Consider the following 17,069-nt stretch of genomic DNA (forward strand, 5'->3'; position numbering starts at 1 on the left):
GCTATTGACCTTATCATCCTAAACAAATAGCCAACTATTTCCCCAGCAAAATGGGTTTATCTGGGAACAACAAAGAATCACAATTTGTGATCCTCAGTTTAATGGCAAATCACTTGCAAGTCCAGAGAAACAAAGGAGGGAAATGCTCTTTTATGGACTTGGGAGGGGCTATTGTAAATAAAGGTCAAGGCACTGACGGCTTCTGGCAGAGTCTGTGTCTGGCGAGGCCCAATTCCTGGTTCACAGATGGCCCTCTTCTCTCTGTGTCCTCACAGAGCAGAAGGGACTAGAGGGCTCTCGGGGGGTCTCTCCTAGAAGGGCACTAATTCCATTCACAAGGGCTTCACCCTCATGACCTAATTACCTCTCAAAGACTCCACCTCCTAATATTAGAGATTAGGCTTCAACATATGAATTTGGGGGGTGGGGGGAAGGACACAAACATTCGACCTATGGCAGAGGCTTTTATGGGCCAGATTTAGCAGTAGCAACTTCCCTTCTACTGATCTGCAATTGGCTGGAAGACAGTCAGAAGGCCACACCTAAATACAGGAAAGCTGGGAAATGTAGTTCAGCTATATTTGGAAGGAAAAGAGACAGATTTGGGGAACATGTAGCAGCCTCAGTCAAAATACCCAACTTAGATGCTGCATACCAGATATTTTAAATATATATCTTATATTAATAGTCATTTTGATAAATATAGCATTTGTCGAAATTGTGAATATCAGATGCTTTTTTATCAATAGTTTAAAAAATAATCTTGCGCGCTCTCTCTCTCTCTCTCTCTCTCTGTATGCTTATTTTAGTACTTGGCATACTATGCTATAGTTAGTTGAATATATATCTTTATCTCTGACAGCCCAGTTAGTGCCTTCCATGTGGGAAGTGATCAGTAAACACATGGCAATGACTGGCGAAGATAAAAGAGGAATAACTTTGGAAATAGAGAAGGCATATTCTCTCTTTTCTTTCCCCACTTGCTTGTTGTCTCTTTTGCTTGCTCAGTGCATGGCAGGGATGGCCATCTCTACCCGCTGAGGTTCACCTATAAACCCTGCTTTAAGGAGTACTTTTTTTCTTCCTCTGCATGCCTGCTTTCGGTCCAGCTCACATTTTTCTATGTTTAGGTGTTACATATTTAAGTTGTAGATATTTCAGGAAAGACAGGGATATTTTGAGACTCAGGGATAAGTTCCATAGAGCCTTATATGAAATTGTGAGCCCTGTAGATGCTGTAAGCCCTGAGCCAAGAATCGGTGGTCAGTGGCTGGAGCCACTGTGGGCATCCAGCCTCCACTGCCAGACCATAGCTGGAGCCATCACCAGGGCAGCTCTGGCAGAGAGGCTTGAAAGGGGATTGACCTAGCCAGGGGTGACCCAAGACATGACTGGGAAGTTCTAGCAGAATCCATACCCTCCTTTGTGCTTAAATAACTGAACAAGTATGACTTTATATAAACAGTACCATGAAGTGTCTTCTATTCCTTTGAAAACAACTTTTATCTCTAGTTTCTAATTCTTTCTGATAGCAAAATCAATACACTCTAATTGTAGAAAAATTGGAAAATATACAAACATGTAGGGCAGAATGTATAAAGTTATTTAATATTGAGAAATTGCATGTATCTATAAGAATGTTTCAGGTGCTTAATCTTTTTCCTTTTCCAGGCAAAGCCAAAGCTGATCGAGCCACTTGACTATGAAAATGTCATCGTCCAGAAGAAGACACAGATCCTGAATGATTGTTTAAGGGAGATGCTGCTCTTCCCCTATGATGACTTTCAGGTAAGATAACTTTTAAGTTTCTGTAAATAGAACCATGTTGTTGATCTTTATAAATAATTATTTTCTATCTATTGATTTATTATTTAATTTAGGATTTTTAAAAGATGAAAAGAAGATGTGAAGATGAAAAGTTATGTCATTATATTCATCTAGGTATTTTTTCATGAGTTGATTTTTTAAAAATGGTATTCTTTTTGCATATGTATATGCAGATATAAATATATATGAATATATATTGTGTATATATGTATATGTACATATATGCAAACATGCATATGTATCTATATATACACACATATATATATAACTTTTTTTTTTTCAAGTATGTGTGTGTTTTATCTTACAGATAAGTGCTGTTCTCTGGACTGATTTAATGGTCATGAGTGCTTCCTATGTCTTGTGAGATTTATTCGAAAAGGCATTTAGGTTTTTTTGCCCAGTGCCATAGAATCCTAAGGATGATATTTGCTGGGGAGCATGGAGGATTTTGTCATACATGGGAGACTTTTTTAGGTTGGCCTTTGGGAGACTGTCATAAGAGAAGCTTTGAGTTATGTGTGGGTTCACAGAGAAGAGTTTGGGGGTAACCAGGTATGTCCTGACTCCTGTCTGTCTGGTACAGTGGCAGGTGCTGTTCCTTGTTGCTCAGTAGCTGCCCGCAGAAAACTGGGCACAGCTCCTGCTGTGAACTGCATGCTAGACTGTTGCTGGAAGCCTTTCAGTTTATGGCTTGTGCCTGAATGATCCACAAGAGCTTTGAGGCCAGTGAGAAGCAAAAATAGAATTTTTCTTCCAGGAACTCCATACGATGGTTTTAGGCACCTAGTAACCTAAAGTTACCTTGGTCTGCATGGAGGTTCTGGTTATTTCCCTTGCTCTTCTGGGACCTATCTTGACTCTTCCTTCTTCTCTACCTTGATACTTCCTGCCTGATGTCGTTTCCATCCAGGCCCTGTCTTCTGTGAATTGAACTGGCTTAGATTTTTTAAGCTTCATTGATTCTTTGTTATTTAATTTAAAGAGTACTACATACTTCTAAAAAAAATAACCAATAGGCACTGTCGAAATACTTGACATTAAAAGCCTCCTCTACCACCTATTTTTCTAGCCCCATTCCCCAGAACATAAACCTACTATATGCAGTTCTGTGCATACTGAATTGTCTTCAGAAACTTCTGTTAATAAGAATTGTTAAATTATATTCCTTTAAGTTTTTTTCCCACCAAATTTAAGAGACTCCAGTTTATAACAAAGGTGAGAATTTTCACAAATATTCACTTTTTCTAACTTGTTAAAGGTACATGGAAAAAATGATTATTCCTTAGTTCTTTCCTGAAAAGTAAGGATTGTCATGGAAATGAAATCGCACATTAGTGCAATGCCACGCCAAAATACATTCCACTGATAAATGGTTTCAAATCATGCCTAAAAATACAATGCTCTAAAAACTCCATTGCCTGAATAGACTAGCCAGCCAAAGGACAAATAAATGGAAACCTCAGAATGATGCCTTTTGCCTATGATTTTGGCATTAGGTTAACATGAGAAGTTAAATCCGGATGATTACAAATTGCCATCCACGTTGACATATTTTTCCTGTAGTGTGCTCCAAGGAAACTAAAGGTTATCTCAAGTTTCTCTGAGAATGAAGTTTCTATTCTTTTTGGTATTAATTAGAGTAACACATTTATTTCAAGTTTTTCAACCTAGAATGTAAAGTTGTATTTGCAGCCCTCAGATAAAGTTGCTTAAGAAGCAAATAAACCAGAGGAACAAGATCCAGTTAATTTAGTTTCATCTTTTATCCCAGAGACAAGACACTTGGATATTTAAGCAGCTTTAGAATCAAATGATTGAAACTTCAAGGAAAACTCCTTTGTTCTATTCACCCATATCTACTTCTCCGGGGATACTAGGTACAAATATTCTAGGAAAGGCACAGAACTCACGGACATTTCGCTGGCCAGGGTTAAATGAACAAGTGTTATTTTCTGTTTTTGTGACGTTTTCTGAAGATTAAGGAGCTTGAATTTCAGTTTGATCCTCATCATAGTAATTGTGACAGTCCCCATTTAAGTTTGGATGTGCTCTTGTTTGTTTTTTTTTTGTTCTGTTTTCTTGTTTTGCTTTCTTGTTTGTTTCTATGGGGAGACACCCATATTCTAATCAAGTAAGGCCATTTACACTGTGCTTTCTTTGCTAATTTGTCTCAGTGAATTTAATACCTGTCTAGTTTGATGAATGAGCAAAGTGTCTTAGCAATGCCACAGATTCCTCTGTGTGTCCCTGTTTTTTTATTCAGCATAGGAATGGAATTATTATTGCATTATTAGAGGCAGAGGAAACAAAGTAGATCGGGGAAAGTATTTTATTTCATATGGAAAAATATTAGCAAGTTGGCTAGCAAATGGGTCCGATAGTGAGCCCAATCCGTGTTGGGGATTGATGCGCAATACTACACTTACTTCTTAGCCCATTTCCCGTTTGCCCCTAGAATACTTGCCCGCGCCTCTTGCGGCTGCAGCGGCTGCAGCGTTTACCCCGAGGTAACTCGATAACAGTCCTAACCTTACTCCCAGAGTTTGCCACAAAATAGCTCGCTTTTATAATCATTTTCTCATTGCTCTAGTATGTCGATAGTCTTCGGAAACAAATGACGTCATTCTATTTAGAGCATTCTGTTTTTAGTAGTGGTATTTCCATTTACAAAGTAATTTTCGATCACTGAAAATGTCAAATCCTAGAAAACGTAGTATTCCTACACGCGATGATAACATCATTCTCAAACAGTTGTTAGCTGAAGATTCATTTGAAGAATCTGATTTATGGATACATTTCCGTTACAGTAGCATTAGAGACAAGTTCTGTTTACAAATAACTCCAAAACAGTTCTTATAATTTATTTTCCCATTGAAAACTAGTCAGATTTGCTTTAGCCTCAAAGAGCATGTTTATGTAAAATTAAATTAATTCTGGCAGCGAGCTGTACTTTTTTTCTGAACAGGAAATGGGTTAAACAACATTAGTTGACTATTAAAATAGAACTTTATGCGAAGTTCTGTCAAATATATTTAGAATGATAATTTACTAAAATATAACTGTGGATAGCGTGTACAGTTCTTGAGTAGGTCATGTGTTGATATTGGTCAGCTCCTAAAAACGTCTAAGTGTCTCTGAAAATGAGTCTAATGGAGAGAATTGCTTGTGAGATGTACTTGTCTAAAGGTGGCAGAAAAACATAACAACTGAGACATATGAAATAAATGTGGATTTTGAAAAACAAAAGGACTCTTCTCAGCCATCAGAATATTTATGAACTATAGTTTTACGTGCCACGGCCAGGGACAAGAGTGCCATGCCTAGTATAGCCCTTACTAGCTGGCTGTACTTCCCCCCCCCCCAGAATTGGAGCCTGGTGCTTTGTTCTGTTCTGTCTCTGCCTTGGCTTCATGGTTCTCTTTGCTAGCAATGTCTTTTCTTCTTTTTCATCCTTCTAGGACCATCTCACCCTTCTGAGGCTACTTCAAACCTTTACAGTGGTTCCCCCCAACCCCCATTCGCTTAATTCCTCTAGTGCTTACTATCTACTCTGTGTGCATTAATACTTAAGTACACTGTCTTGGGCTTTTCACAGCGGCTTCTTAAGCTTTTTGTGTTCTAGTGTCACCACCCATACTGTGACCCCAAGGAAGGCTCAGGCATGGTGTTTGTGCCTCTTGAGCCCCCACGCTACCCATCCACATTCACATAACCTCTGCCCACTGAGTACTACAGTTGGGTGATTTTGGCTTCAGTTAGAATTAGTAAAATTATTATGAATATTAAGTAGTTTTCTTTAATTCAGTAAGTAAATATGAGTACCATTGAGGACATGTGGAAGTTCCAGTGACTAGATTTGTAAAACTTTTTGCCTGACCAGTGATTTGGTTTGGTGGAAGTCTGATACTTTCTGAAATAAAAGAACGCAGGTGAAACAGTCTTTAAAAGGCATACGCTTTCTAGTTGCTACTGAACCTTTGAAGTTTTGAAGCCTCATCAAGTTTACTTGACGTAGGTCTGAGAACTTGCTTTTCCATGGGTAAATTGTAGGTAAATTTTATTGGGCAATTATACAGATGTGAAAACCTTTAGGATTAAAATGTTTTAGATCAAGAAATGTAACTCGACCTGTTACTTAAGAAGTGACAAATGTATATATCACTGAAAGTGATGACCAGGAATCCTCCCTTTCCTGTCAGAGACATAGAATTTGATGTTGGTCTGGCCACTGATTTCCAATCATGATTCTCCTTCAAGGGAAGTCCTTTACCAGATGATGCTGGTGGTGATGACATTTTTTAACTGTTGCCATCAATCCCCTGAATCTACAGCTGGCTTTTTAAGATCCTTGTATCCTGGCTTGTTACATGGCTTACTAATGTTTGTGCAGTTACGTAAAGTGTTGGAATATGGGGAAGGTAGAACATAGTAAAAAAGAAAAGATGTTGGGAAGCAATTTATGGATACCATTTATATTTTACAAAAATTAGACTTTGATGTATGATATAAACTAACAAAAGGTAGAGTTTATATGGAAGGAATAAAAAGAATGTGTTATATTCCACTTCTGGGGATATACCAAAAAAGATTTGAAAGCAGAGACTCAAAGAGATACTTGTAGACTTATGTTCATAGCAGCATTATTCACAATAGCCAAAAGGTGGAAACAGCCCATGCATTCATCATTGTATGAATGGATAAACAAATTGTATATCCATAGAATGGAATACTATACAGCCTTAAAAAGGAAGGAAATTCCAATACATACTGTAACATGGGTAAACCTTGAAAACGTTTTACTAAGTAAAATAAGACAGTCAAAAAGGACAAATGTATGATTCTACTTAACAAGAAGTAGCTAGAATAGTCAAATTCATAGAGATGGAAAGCAGAATGGTAATTGCCAGGGTTTAGAGAAGCGGAAATGGGGGAGTTATTGTTTAATAAGTGCAGAGTTTCAGTTTTGCAGGGTGAAAAGAGTTTTGTGGTCAATGATGATGATGATTGCCCAATAATATTCTTAATTGCACTGAACTGTACACTTAAAAATGGTTAAGATGGTAAATTTTATGTTGTGTGGATATTTTATCACAATTTTTAAAAATAAAGAACATGTTGTTCCAGGATTTCTGTGCTATGTGAGTGTGAAATTGTTGTCATCCTTAAAGCTGTGTGTGAAGTCAGTGCGAGGAATGATTTCTCAGGTGCTCTTTCTACTGATATTTCCTGGTGTATTAACAATGTCAAATCCCTTAGCAAGAGAATTTAAAAGGAAAGATGGGAGTACAAAGATTATTAGTAATTGGCAATTCTAGAAATTTTCACTTTTGGAAGTGTTTAGATACAAGAGAATCCTAGACTGTTCTCAGCATTGTATAGGAAAATGTGGTTAATCCATTTCCCTTTAAATAACATCCTGATTTTTATTTTTCTTCTGTTTCTTTTCCTCTTCTACTTACATGTGACTGATAATGATCTACAAACCACTGACCTAAAAAGGAAGCCAGGCCCCTGTACTTACAAAGGGCCTTGGAAGTTCCTGAGTCCCTGATCTCATTTCCCATCTGTTTTTCTTTTTCTTTTTTTGAAAAGATTTTTTTTTTTTAAACAGTGTTTTGTGCTCGCTTTTCATTATAGGCTGCTACAAAAATAATCTCAATACTTTATTTTGAGCTTTTTATTGAAAAGTGTACTTTTGTTAAATTCCTCGAAATTTTTATCAGTCAGAATCACCGGCCAACAATGTAACTTTTGTGAACCTTGTGGTTCCTGGGATATTAGTTTATGTCTATGATTGAATCTTCCTGAAAAGTCTGGATAATAATATTCCTGAATTGCTATTGGCCAGACCTTCAGGAGATGAGAATTTTAATTCTAGTTAAAGTAATACCTTTTACAGAAATGGTGACAGATCATTCTTTTATGATCAAATATGCCTTAAAAAGGAAAGCTTATTTTTTAGATTGCACTGATCAGCTATGCTGATTTGCCATTTAGAGTTCTACTTGTACAAAGGACTCAGCCTTGTGAGATGCTTAGGAATGTAAATATCTGACAGGGTTCTTGCTTTCAAATTGCTCAAAACTTAAGAGAGGAGATGATATCAGTAATAAGGAGGAGAATGAGACTACTGTGATGATATAAATGGAGTCCCATGGGAATTTATTAAGTTCGAGATAGTGAGACATTCAGGTGTTAAGAGTCCCCCAAGTGTTGAAAATGCAGAAATCCAGATAAAATCCAGGGTTCTTTATCTGGGCTCACCCCCCGACAGAGGGGTCAGTGCATTAGGGAGTCAGAAGGACCCCATGTGCTGGAGGGTTGGAGAAGGGCAAGAGAAGAGTCCGCAAACATGACCAGAGTCAACACAGCTAATCATGAATGGTCTTAGGTCATGCTGAGGAGTTTGGACTTTGTTCTGGTAGCAGCGAGGAGTCATTGAAAGAACTCAAGCAGAGGCATGGCACTATCAGGTGGGAGTTTTAGAAAGATGACTGGCATCCATGCCGAGAGTAGAAAAGAGGGATGGTAGAAGGAAAGTAGGAATATGAGTTGGGGGCGGGGGGTGCTGCACTGAGGTTCATACAATAGCACCCTCAATCTCTGCACTGTTGTGGGCATGTACAGCAAGGAAAGTCATTGACCTCACAGGGTGACACTGTTGAGTGGAGAAAGACAGTTAAAGACGGAAGCTTGAGGACCATGCAGGGGCTAGTGAAGAGGAGCTGCTGTTAGAAAGAGGCAGAGAGATGTCCATTTCAGGGCTCGGCCCTTGTAATGTTTTAGTTAGTTTCTTGGATATTGTTTTTTGTTAGATTGCTCCAAAAACCTAAATGGAGTTCTTTTTCCAGACCCTTGTCTTATCCCAGGCTTTGTCCATTTTCTTAATTATTAGTGAATTAAGCATTGGGAATCCTCAGCAAACTGTTCCCTTAAAATGGAATTGTCTGATCTTAGTGGAAGATGTGGGTCAGCCGCCATGACATGATCTCGCATTGAGATGTAGAGAATGCCTGCATGGATTTCAGTTTGCAGCCTAGCTTGGGACTGAATCCTCTCAGAAGAGAGTCATCTGCTCTGAAACAAATGTAGCTGCTAGATATTTGGAAAGGTTTCATTACCGCTGTGCTCAGTAGGTCACAGCAAAGTTTCCAGAATGTCTAATAGTAATGTTTCATACTGCCCTGGATATGAAACGCTTAATGTACACAGTTCAGCCCAGGGGGTGTTTCCAGCAGATATCAAAGGGACCTAACTCCACACAGACAAGGGAGGCACCTGTGGTTTGGCTCAGGCCTAGAGACAAAAGGATAGTTGGGAGCCATTGATCTAATAGTTGAGTATCTGGGATAACTTTAGAATATTGAAGCAGAAGCTACCCACTAGGCCCAGCTAAACACAATAAAAATTCAGCCCAGGACTTGCTCTTTAGGGAGGGAGGTGGGCCAGGCCTGAGGGATACTCATTTAGTCTTACCTAGACCACCGGGGCTCTGATTTCTGGCCCAGGTTTCTGATTTCCTCTTCCCTCCCTGCTCAGAGCCCTGGCCCTCTCCAAAGTTGCACTTCTCCTGGCAGATCAAAGGACTCTTTTTCTGACAAAGGCATCAAGCCCTCAAACGTTTGAAGGGATAGTTCTGTGTAAATTAGAACAAACACAAAAATAAACACAAGTGCAGATACTTTATATAGAATTACAGATAGGAGGAGTTACCTGCGAAGCAAAGATAAATCTTGTGTTTTAGCTTAAGAGTAGATTGGAGTTCACTGGGCTCTGAGACCTGGTGGGCTTCTCTGTCTAGCAGGTCAGCAGAATGGGTGTCGGGCCTTCTCAGACTTCGTCCTCAGGCCTCCGGGCCCATCTTAGAGGAAGAAAGCAGATACCTGGGAAATTTTCCTTTTCACTCTCTGTTCTGCAGTCATGGCCTACTAAGCAGTTAGTTACCTTCTCCTGAAGGAACCTTCTTCATTGCTAACTCAGTGTCTCAGCTGGTGCACTACAGCTTTTCCCGTCCTGGGATTTGTTCTGTGTAGGCCCCCCGGGGAGACACCTCTTCCTCTTTCAAAGCCCGCACTCCCTTCTGGGCTGCCGCGCTCTTTGTTTTTCCATCTGAGGGAGGACACTGCCAGCCTGTGCTCCTTTGAACAGAAGAGATGGGGAGATGGTCCATCTGGTCCATGGTGGATCCACACAGCTGGTTCAGCTTGCAACCCACTCACTTCTCTCAGACATTGTCTTTAGTTCATTATTCATATGGTCCCAGGAGAAGGATGGGCCTTTGTTTCAGTCTCTTAATTAAAATAAGATATTTTAAACACCCAGTGGATATGCATATTTCCCATCAGCAATTAAGAGAGTTGTTTGGTTATAGTTTAATGCCCATTGTAAAATGATTTTTTAAAAAAATCTAGCGCCAAATGAGTCTAGAGGGTTAGAAAAATAAAGAAATGTTGACACAAAAGCATGTCTTTGTTAGTACTCATGCCTCTATTTAAATCTATGTAGTGAATCTTTCCTCCTTTTAATCCAACAATTCCCTTTATTAAATTAATTGGGGGAGTACAAATCAAAGCAGAGACAGTATTCATCTTTTTTTTTTCTGGATGTCTTTTATGTTTTAGTTTCTCACAAAGCAATCCATAACAATAAGATAAACCATTTGAGAGAAATGGATTTAGAATTCCATGTTCACAGAACTATGGAAGTTTTAAACCACAAAGGAAACCTAGAGAGCCTACAAAACTCTTTATTTTATAGATGTGGAAAGTTAAAACTTTACCGTAAGATCACACAGCTAATGAGAGGCAGAGCTCAGATGAGAACTCAGGTTTCCTGGCTCTCAATTCAAACCCCTTTCCAATATCACTTCTCAGATTCTTCCATAGGAAGTTTAATTAGATTATGCGCTTCACATTGCTTGTGGTTTGAAACATGAGCTCGGTAGCCCAGCCTCAGTGGGGTCAAGGTAGCATGCTGGCTAGCACTGATGGAGGGAAGACAGAGCCCTGGGCAGGCCGGGGTCAGGAATTTTGATGGTAGGGAGGGATTCCAAGTTGAAGCTGAAGAAACAGGGCTGTGACGCGCTGTCAGGGAAGAGCAGTGAGTGAGGGAGAGGAGGGGTAGGAAATGCCAGAAAGCCTTAGAGCTGGCCTTAGGTGAGGGGACCTGACACTTCTGTATGTGCCCTTTAGGTGGCCTATGACCCGGCTTCCTAGGCTAAGCATCAGATGTGCCACGTACCCATTCAGATGATCCTGATTTTGGAGGCAGTCATTTCAACCAAGAGGAAAAAATATTTTTTGGACAAAAAAGAATCTGTTTGAAATTTGTTGTTCCAAACTAAATTTGGACATTGTAGTAAATTTTACTCTTCATAGTCCAGTCTGGGTGGTGGGGGGGAAACTCTGTACTTTTCCAATTCATTCCATTAAAAAAAAAAAAAAAAAGCCCCATATAGATTTACCTTGGGCTCTCAGGTGTTCGTGGATCATTATATTAGCCCTTTGGGAGAGGACTTAACCCCTTTCTCTTTCTTTAGGAGTCTCGTTTTTATGTTTGTTTGTTTGTTTGGTTTTGTTTTTCCCAATTGCGCCTTTAATTTTATGTAATTCATCATAAGACCTCTGTCTGTACTTGGCCAAGGTAATTAAGGATTTCTGTGTGTCAGAGACGACCAGAGTTCAACCTAAATATGGTATTGACCAAAATTAGACTTTTTAAAGATTATTACAGTAGCTAGAAGGGGGCTTTTACTTTTAAATTGTGTTGTGCTGTGAAATTTATATCCCAATGGTTGTCTGAGATGCTAGGTATGTTTAGATTTAATTTTCAGATCTTATCATACTTCATAGTGTAAAATATTTTTCCTCTCCCCCTTGTAAATGTAGAAAACTACTTAGTCGAAGCTACTAAGCTTTCTTAGCAGAATGGAAATAAAAACAGGAATGATATTCTTAGAATGTCCACCTTAGTGTTGATTTATATAAAGTGGATATAGATCTATTTTCTAGCAGGAATATGATTTTAAATGATAGACAAGTAGAAAAGAATACTGTGTTAAAAAGAAAATTAAGCTACTTTTTGAGAAGGGGTTTAGTATTCATTGAGAATAAATCTCTTGGTATTGATTTGGACTCTATTAAAAGCCAGACAAATAAAACTGTAGAAATTTAATGTGAATTGATTTGGCATACAATAGACTAGCACCTAAATGTGACTTTTAATACATAAATCTATGGAGAAGTTAACCGAACATTCACTTATACTATAGCCTTTCCTTGTCAGTTTCCATAATTGGCCCAGAGAACTTTTGTAATAATAGAAAAAAAAAATGCAAGTAATGGATGTTTATTGGTAGGTGTTTATTTCTATCTCCATTGTCTCTTTTATTCAGTCATTCCTAAAATATTTATTGAGTACTTAGCACAGAGATACAAGTAGAATTCCCTCAGAGGAATCCACAATTTGGTAGACAAAAAAAGACATCTTCCTGCAGGAAGCTTTTGGATAATGGAATCAGAGATTGACAAGCTATCAGACAAGGCCTCTTGGAGTATGGTTTATAAGGTCATCAAGGTCCAGGGTCAGATCTCAGATTTGCAAGTCCAGAGACTGGCTTTAGTCAATGTTACCAGAATTATTTGGGCTCCAGGAAACTGACTTGCAGTCAACCCCACAAAAGACCAAACCAGAGTACCATTCAATAATGTTCATTCAGAACTAGAATTAATAAGCAGATCAGGATACATTTGTTGGCTGTGCATTCTCTCTAATTAGGAAAGTCTGAAAAGGATTACATTATAAACAAGTGGGTTGATGAGGCTGAACTCAGAGCAAAGGCAGTAAGTGGGAAGACCTTGGCAACTGGGGTGTTAAAGGGTGACACCTCATTGGCACCACGTCTAGTAGTCCCCCCGTGGGTCACAGCTTGATGGATCCCAGCCTTCCTTTTTAAATGGTGATAAAGATACTGACAAAAGTACTCCACTCATGCAAGCCCTGTTCTTTCTGTAAATTAAAATCACCGAGTAACCTATAGGTTGGTGGGGTTTTAGTGTTATTTAATTCAAGTTTAATTAGAGTTCTAGGCAGTTTTTCCTTTGACATAGGATATATTTTCAGTTCTGGGATTTAATGGGTTTGTTTTGTGTGTGTGTGCAAAAAGCTAATCTCATTTATTATATCTTGATATTGCTCTTTTAACTTTCCAAAGGTAAGCTTATCTCCGAGTTTCTCTTCCTTTTGTCTTCAGTACACTTGTGCTCATCCCGTATAATTCAGCTGAAGCATCTTTGCCTCAGTGCACATCTTCTAGATGTCCTCTTCTCCTTCCTGTCGGATTTAGACTCCCCTACTCTTTCCTCTCATACCAGCCTGTGCCCCTTGCTTTTTTCTCTCATGCCCTTCTGTAGTACTTTTCACACTCTAATAATTTCCTCATCTTCCTCTATTATCAGACTGTACGCTCTAGAAGAACAGCAACTACATTTTATTAAATTTTGTGTCTCCAATTTCTAGACCTGTGTCTGGTGGTAGAAAGTAGGGACACAGTAGAGGGAGGCAGAGAGGGAGGAAGGGAGGGAGGAGGTAGTATTTATGCTGAGTCCTTAAATGATCAATAGAATATTCTTTAGGAAGAGATGCCACTGAAGTTTACTCTCTAATAGACATTTTTCTCTCTCTTACTTGATCATTCTTAGGGCACTGACTGAATAGAATGTGGGGTGAATGTGGAAACTAGATTGCAGCTTAGTGTACCCCCTCAAGGCTTATGTCTTAACAATATACTGTGATTAGGATTTAAAAGACATTTTCATGAAAATGAGAGTAATTCTCTAATACTTTAATTAGGGATATTCCTAGTCACTTAAAGCCTTGTTATACTTATGTATTGTTGAACCACATCTCTCCCCAGTCTACAGCCATGCTACCCTGAACAAGCCCAATCCTGTCTGATCTCGGAAGCTAAACAGGGTCAAGTCTGCTTAGTACTTGGATGGGAGACCACCTAGGAAGACCAGGTGTTGTTGGCAAAAAAAATAAAAAAAATAAGGGATTGTAAACTGACAAGGTTCTTGCAATCTTTGAGGTCAACCAAGGGTTGCCTCTCCTAAAAAGTAAAAATGAAAAAATAAAAAACCATATCTCCCCAAAGGCTAATAAAACAATAATTTCTTATTTTTCATAATTCTGAAATCTGATTGAGACTAAGCAGGGTTAGTTATGCTTTAATTGGTGTCTACAGGAGCTGGAATGTCCAAGATAACTTCTTCGCTCACCTGAAGGTACCTCAGTCAGGGTGGCTGGAACCAGCTGGAGGCTGGTGAGGCATTTTTCTATATATGGCCTCTCAATATGGCTAGTAGCTTGGACTTCCTCACAGCATGGTGGTCTCAAGGTCATAGATCTTTTAATATGCTAGTTATCTTCCAAGACGCTGCCAGCTCTCCTAAAGGCTAAGTTTGGGCCTGGCACAATGTCACCTTGACCTCATTTTATTGGTTGAAGGCAGCCTAGATTCAAGGGGAGATAAACTAGACCCCACCTCTTGGTGTGAGGAACAGCAAGCATGGATAGGGGAGGATAGCAGGCATCTGAAAGATTGTCTAAGACAGGTATGTACAAAAAATGTGCATCAAAATTGCACAAGCCAGGTATATACTAAAGAAGCATGTATAATTTGAGTGACTGGTTTTAAAGAAATATTTTAAGTTTATTTGAATGAAGCCTCTGGGCTGTGGGGAAAGGGCTCTAGTCAGAAAACTAGGTTTGTCAAAATCATATGACTTGATCAGTAATGAACTCAAACCTAGTGACCTGGTATTGATAGGTAGTAAATAAACACATGGATAATTGGTTTATTTATGTTTAGTGCTCTTTTGTCTGTTAAAGGTCAAGTCTCTCTTTAATGATTAAAGGTGTTTTCTGTTTAAAGTGAGAGCAAAATGACACTTTGATCTACGAGAATCAGAAAGATTCATTTCTTATTATTTTTCTCACCTTAAAGGGGTGTTTGGAAAAGTGTCACATAATTAGTTTCTTGAGTTGGTAATTCACTGAGAAAATTTTATAATACATTTCTCTCTTCCTAGTCCTGTGATGATAAATGGGCTGGAAATGACCCTAAACAGTCTTATTTCTTGACCTGAGCCATTCATGAACATTTAAAAAGTATAATCATGATTTTTAAAAATCTCGATAGACCCAAATAAATCAAGATAAGGACACAGTAAGTGGAGATATTAGGAAGCGTACACAATTTCTTGAACAATTCCCCTTTACTAATGTTATACCTGTTTCTCAACAGTTTTGATAAACTCTTATAATTAATGTGTTACTTTGAAGCTTTTTGACTAGATTTTGTCTTTTCAGTGCTTACTATCACATATCTCTATGACATCTCATGGGAACAGGTATGTAATAAGAGCCACCCTTTGTGATATTCACAAAGAAACTAAGATGCAGGGGCTTAAAAGGCCTCTTGGAGGATGAATGAATTAATAATTCACCTGTGAAGAACTTTGGTGGAGAATAGAGTTTCTTCCTTCCCTTCCTTTGGAATAAGAGAGACTTATCCTAAAAATGGGATGTAAGATTAGTTTCAAAGATGGCCAGAGTACAAGAAAAGAGTAAATAGAGGTGGAGCAGACACAACACAGAGAAAATGTGGACGGGAAATAAAATGGAATTTTACTCAAAATATATGCCCTACTGTTCTCCACCTGGGCTAGAGGGGCAGAGATCACAGACTTGACCCAAGGCTTCCTCTAACCAGAGGAAGAATGGAAACAGCTGGTCCAGGTGCTAGGTGAGCCCATCTTAGTGACAAGCCACAGCGGGCCAGCGGGGTAGATTGTTAGCAAAATGTTTTCATGTATGCTATTTTTATAACTATGGTCTGTTATAGTTCCAAGGATTATAGTAAGTACATTGGAGAAAAATATCTAGAACATTCCTTTCCGAAGGCCAACGCCTAGGTTCCTCATTGATACTACAGTCTCTTCCAAACAATGTTAATTGGAGTATGTGTGCTGCTGCCTAGAGTGATGAGACATTTTATGACTTAAAATAAGCATTTAAGCCTCATATAACAGGAATCGTGGGCGGGGGCGGGGAGCGGGGTAGCATTCACAGTTCATAGATTAAATTAGCAAATATGAAGGACTTTATACCTGTCTAGTTAATTGCTCTTAGGCATTGGGGATGTGACAGTGAACAAGAACAGACACAAAAGGCAGTTGAAAGATGGATGACGGTGACGGTGACAATGTAAATGTACAACAACACTGAACTATATACACTTAAAAATGGTTCAAATGGTAAATGTTATGTTATGTCTGTTTACCAATAAAAAAGGGGGCAGTGAAAGCAAGTAAAAGGCAATATAATGAGACGAGATCAAGTGAAGGAGTGTTAGGGACTCCCCAAATAGGCCTCCACCCCGCCTGGGGGGAGTGAAAGGGCTCCCCGGAGGGCTCACTGGGGCCCTGACCCAGAAGGAAGCGGGAGTTGTTGCCTCGCATGTCATTTGAACTTTAGTGTGTCAAATGGTATCCGTTGTGTGTGACCCAAAGAGTGAGGAGGGAGCTGCACCAGTGGGTAGACGCTGAAGTGATGGTGTCCACGCCTGCTGCATGTGAGGCTGGCGCCTTTCCTCCACTTTACCCAGTGCTCGCCTGGCGCTTTCCTTCACAGACAGCCATTCTGAGACGGCAGGGTCGATACAGATGCTCAACGGTTCCTGCACACGCACAAGAGGAGGCGCAGAGCTTATTTGTTACCGAGGTAATGTGTTTCTGCTATGCTAATTTATACATTATTTTATTTTTACTTTTTTTTTTTTTACAGTGACATTAGTTAATGAAATCCAGTAAGTTTCAGCTGTACACTTTAACAGTAAGGAGTATATATATTTACACTGTGTGTTCACCTCATAGTTAGGTTTCTTCCTGTCACCACATATTTGACCCCTTTTACCCCATCTACCTCCCCCTTCCCTCCTCCCCACTTCTATACATTATTTTAAAGTCATTTTTTTCCTAGTACCTCTCTTCTTTAAATTTTAATGATTTTATCAAGAAAGTGTCAGAGAGGTAATTATATTTTTTATGATGGAAGTTAAAATAAGAGAATAATATGAGGTTCTCAGAATCTGAAACGTAGACAGCGAGGTCAGCAGGGATTGCTTCTGACAACAAAACATGAATTCTACAGAACTCATAGGCATAAAATAAAGGGAAGCT

General features: G+C 39.1%; 1 protein-coding gene and 1 pseudogene across 28 annotated transcripts in view; both read left to right on the forward strand.

The window, feature by feature from the left end:
* Nucleotides 1-17,069, forward strand: part of DOCK9 (dedicator of cytokinesis 9) — a 236,178-nt gene that overhangs the window by 109,539 nt on the left and 109,570 nt on the right. For all 28 annotated transcript variants that reach the window (XM_036228861.1, XM_036228837.1, XM_036228844.1 and 25 more), the window contains exons 2-3: nucleotides 1,672-1,788; nucleotides 16,522-16,611. In XM_036228861.1, the coding sequence (XP_036084754.1) occupies nucleotides 1,672-1,788; nucleotides 16,522-16,611 (207 nt within the window). The remainder of the gene's footprint in view (nucleotides 1-1,671; nucleotides 1,789-16,521; nucleotides 16,612-17,069) is intronic.
* On the forward strand, nucleotides 13,741-13,859 carry LOC118609785 (annotated as a pseudogene).

This window comes from Rousettus aegyptiacus, unplaced genomic scaffold, assembly GCF_014176215.1.
Source record: "Rousettus aegyptiacus isolate mRouAeg1 unplaced genomic scaffold, mRouAeg1.p scaffold_m13_p_11, whole genome shotgun sequence".
In the NCBI taxonomy this organism is placed as follows: Eukaryota; Metazoa; Chordata; class Mammalia; order Chiroptera; family Pteropodidae; genus Rousettus; species Rousettus aegyptiacus.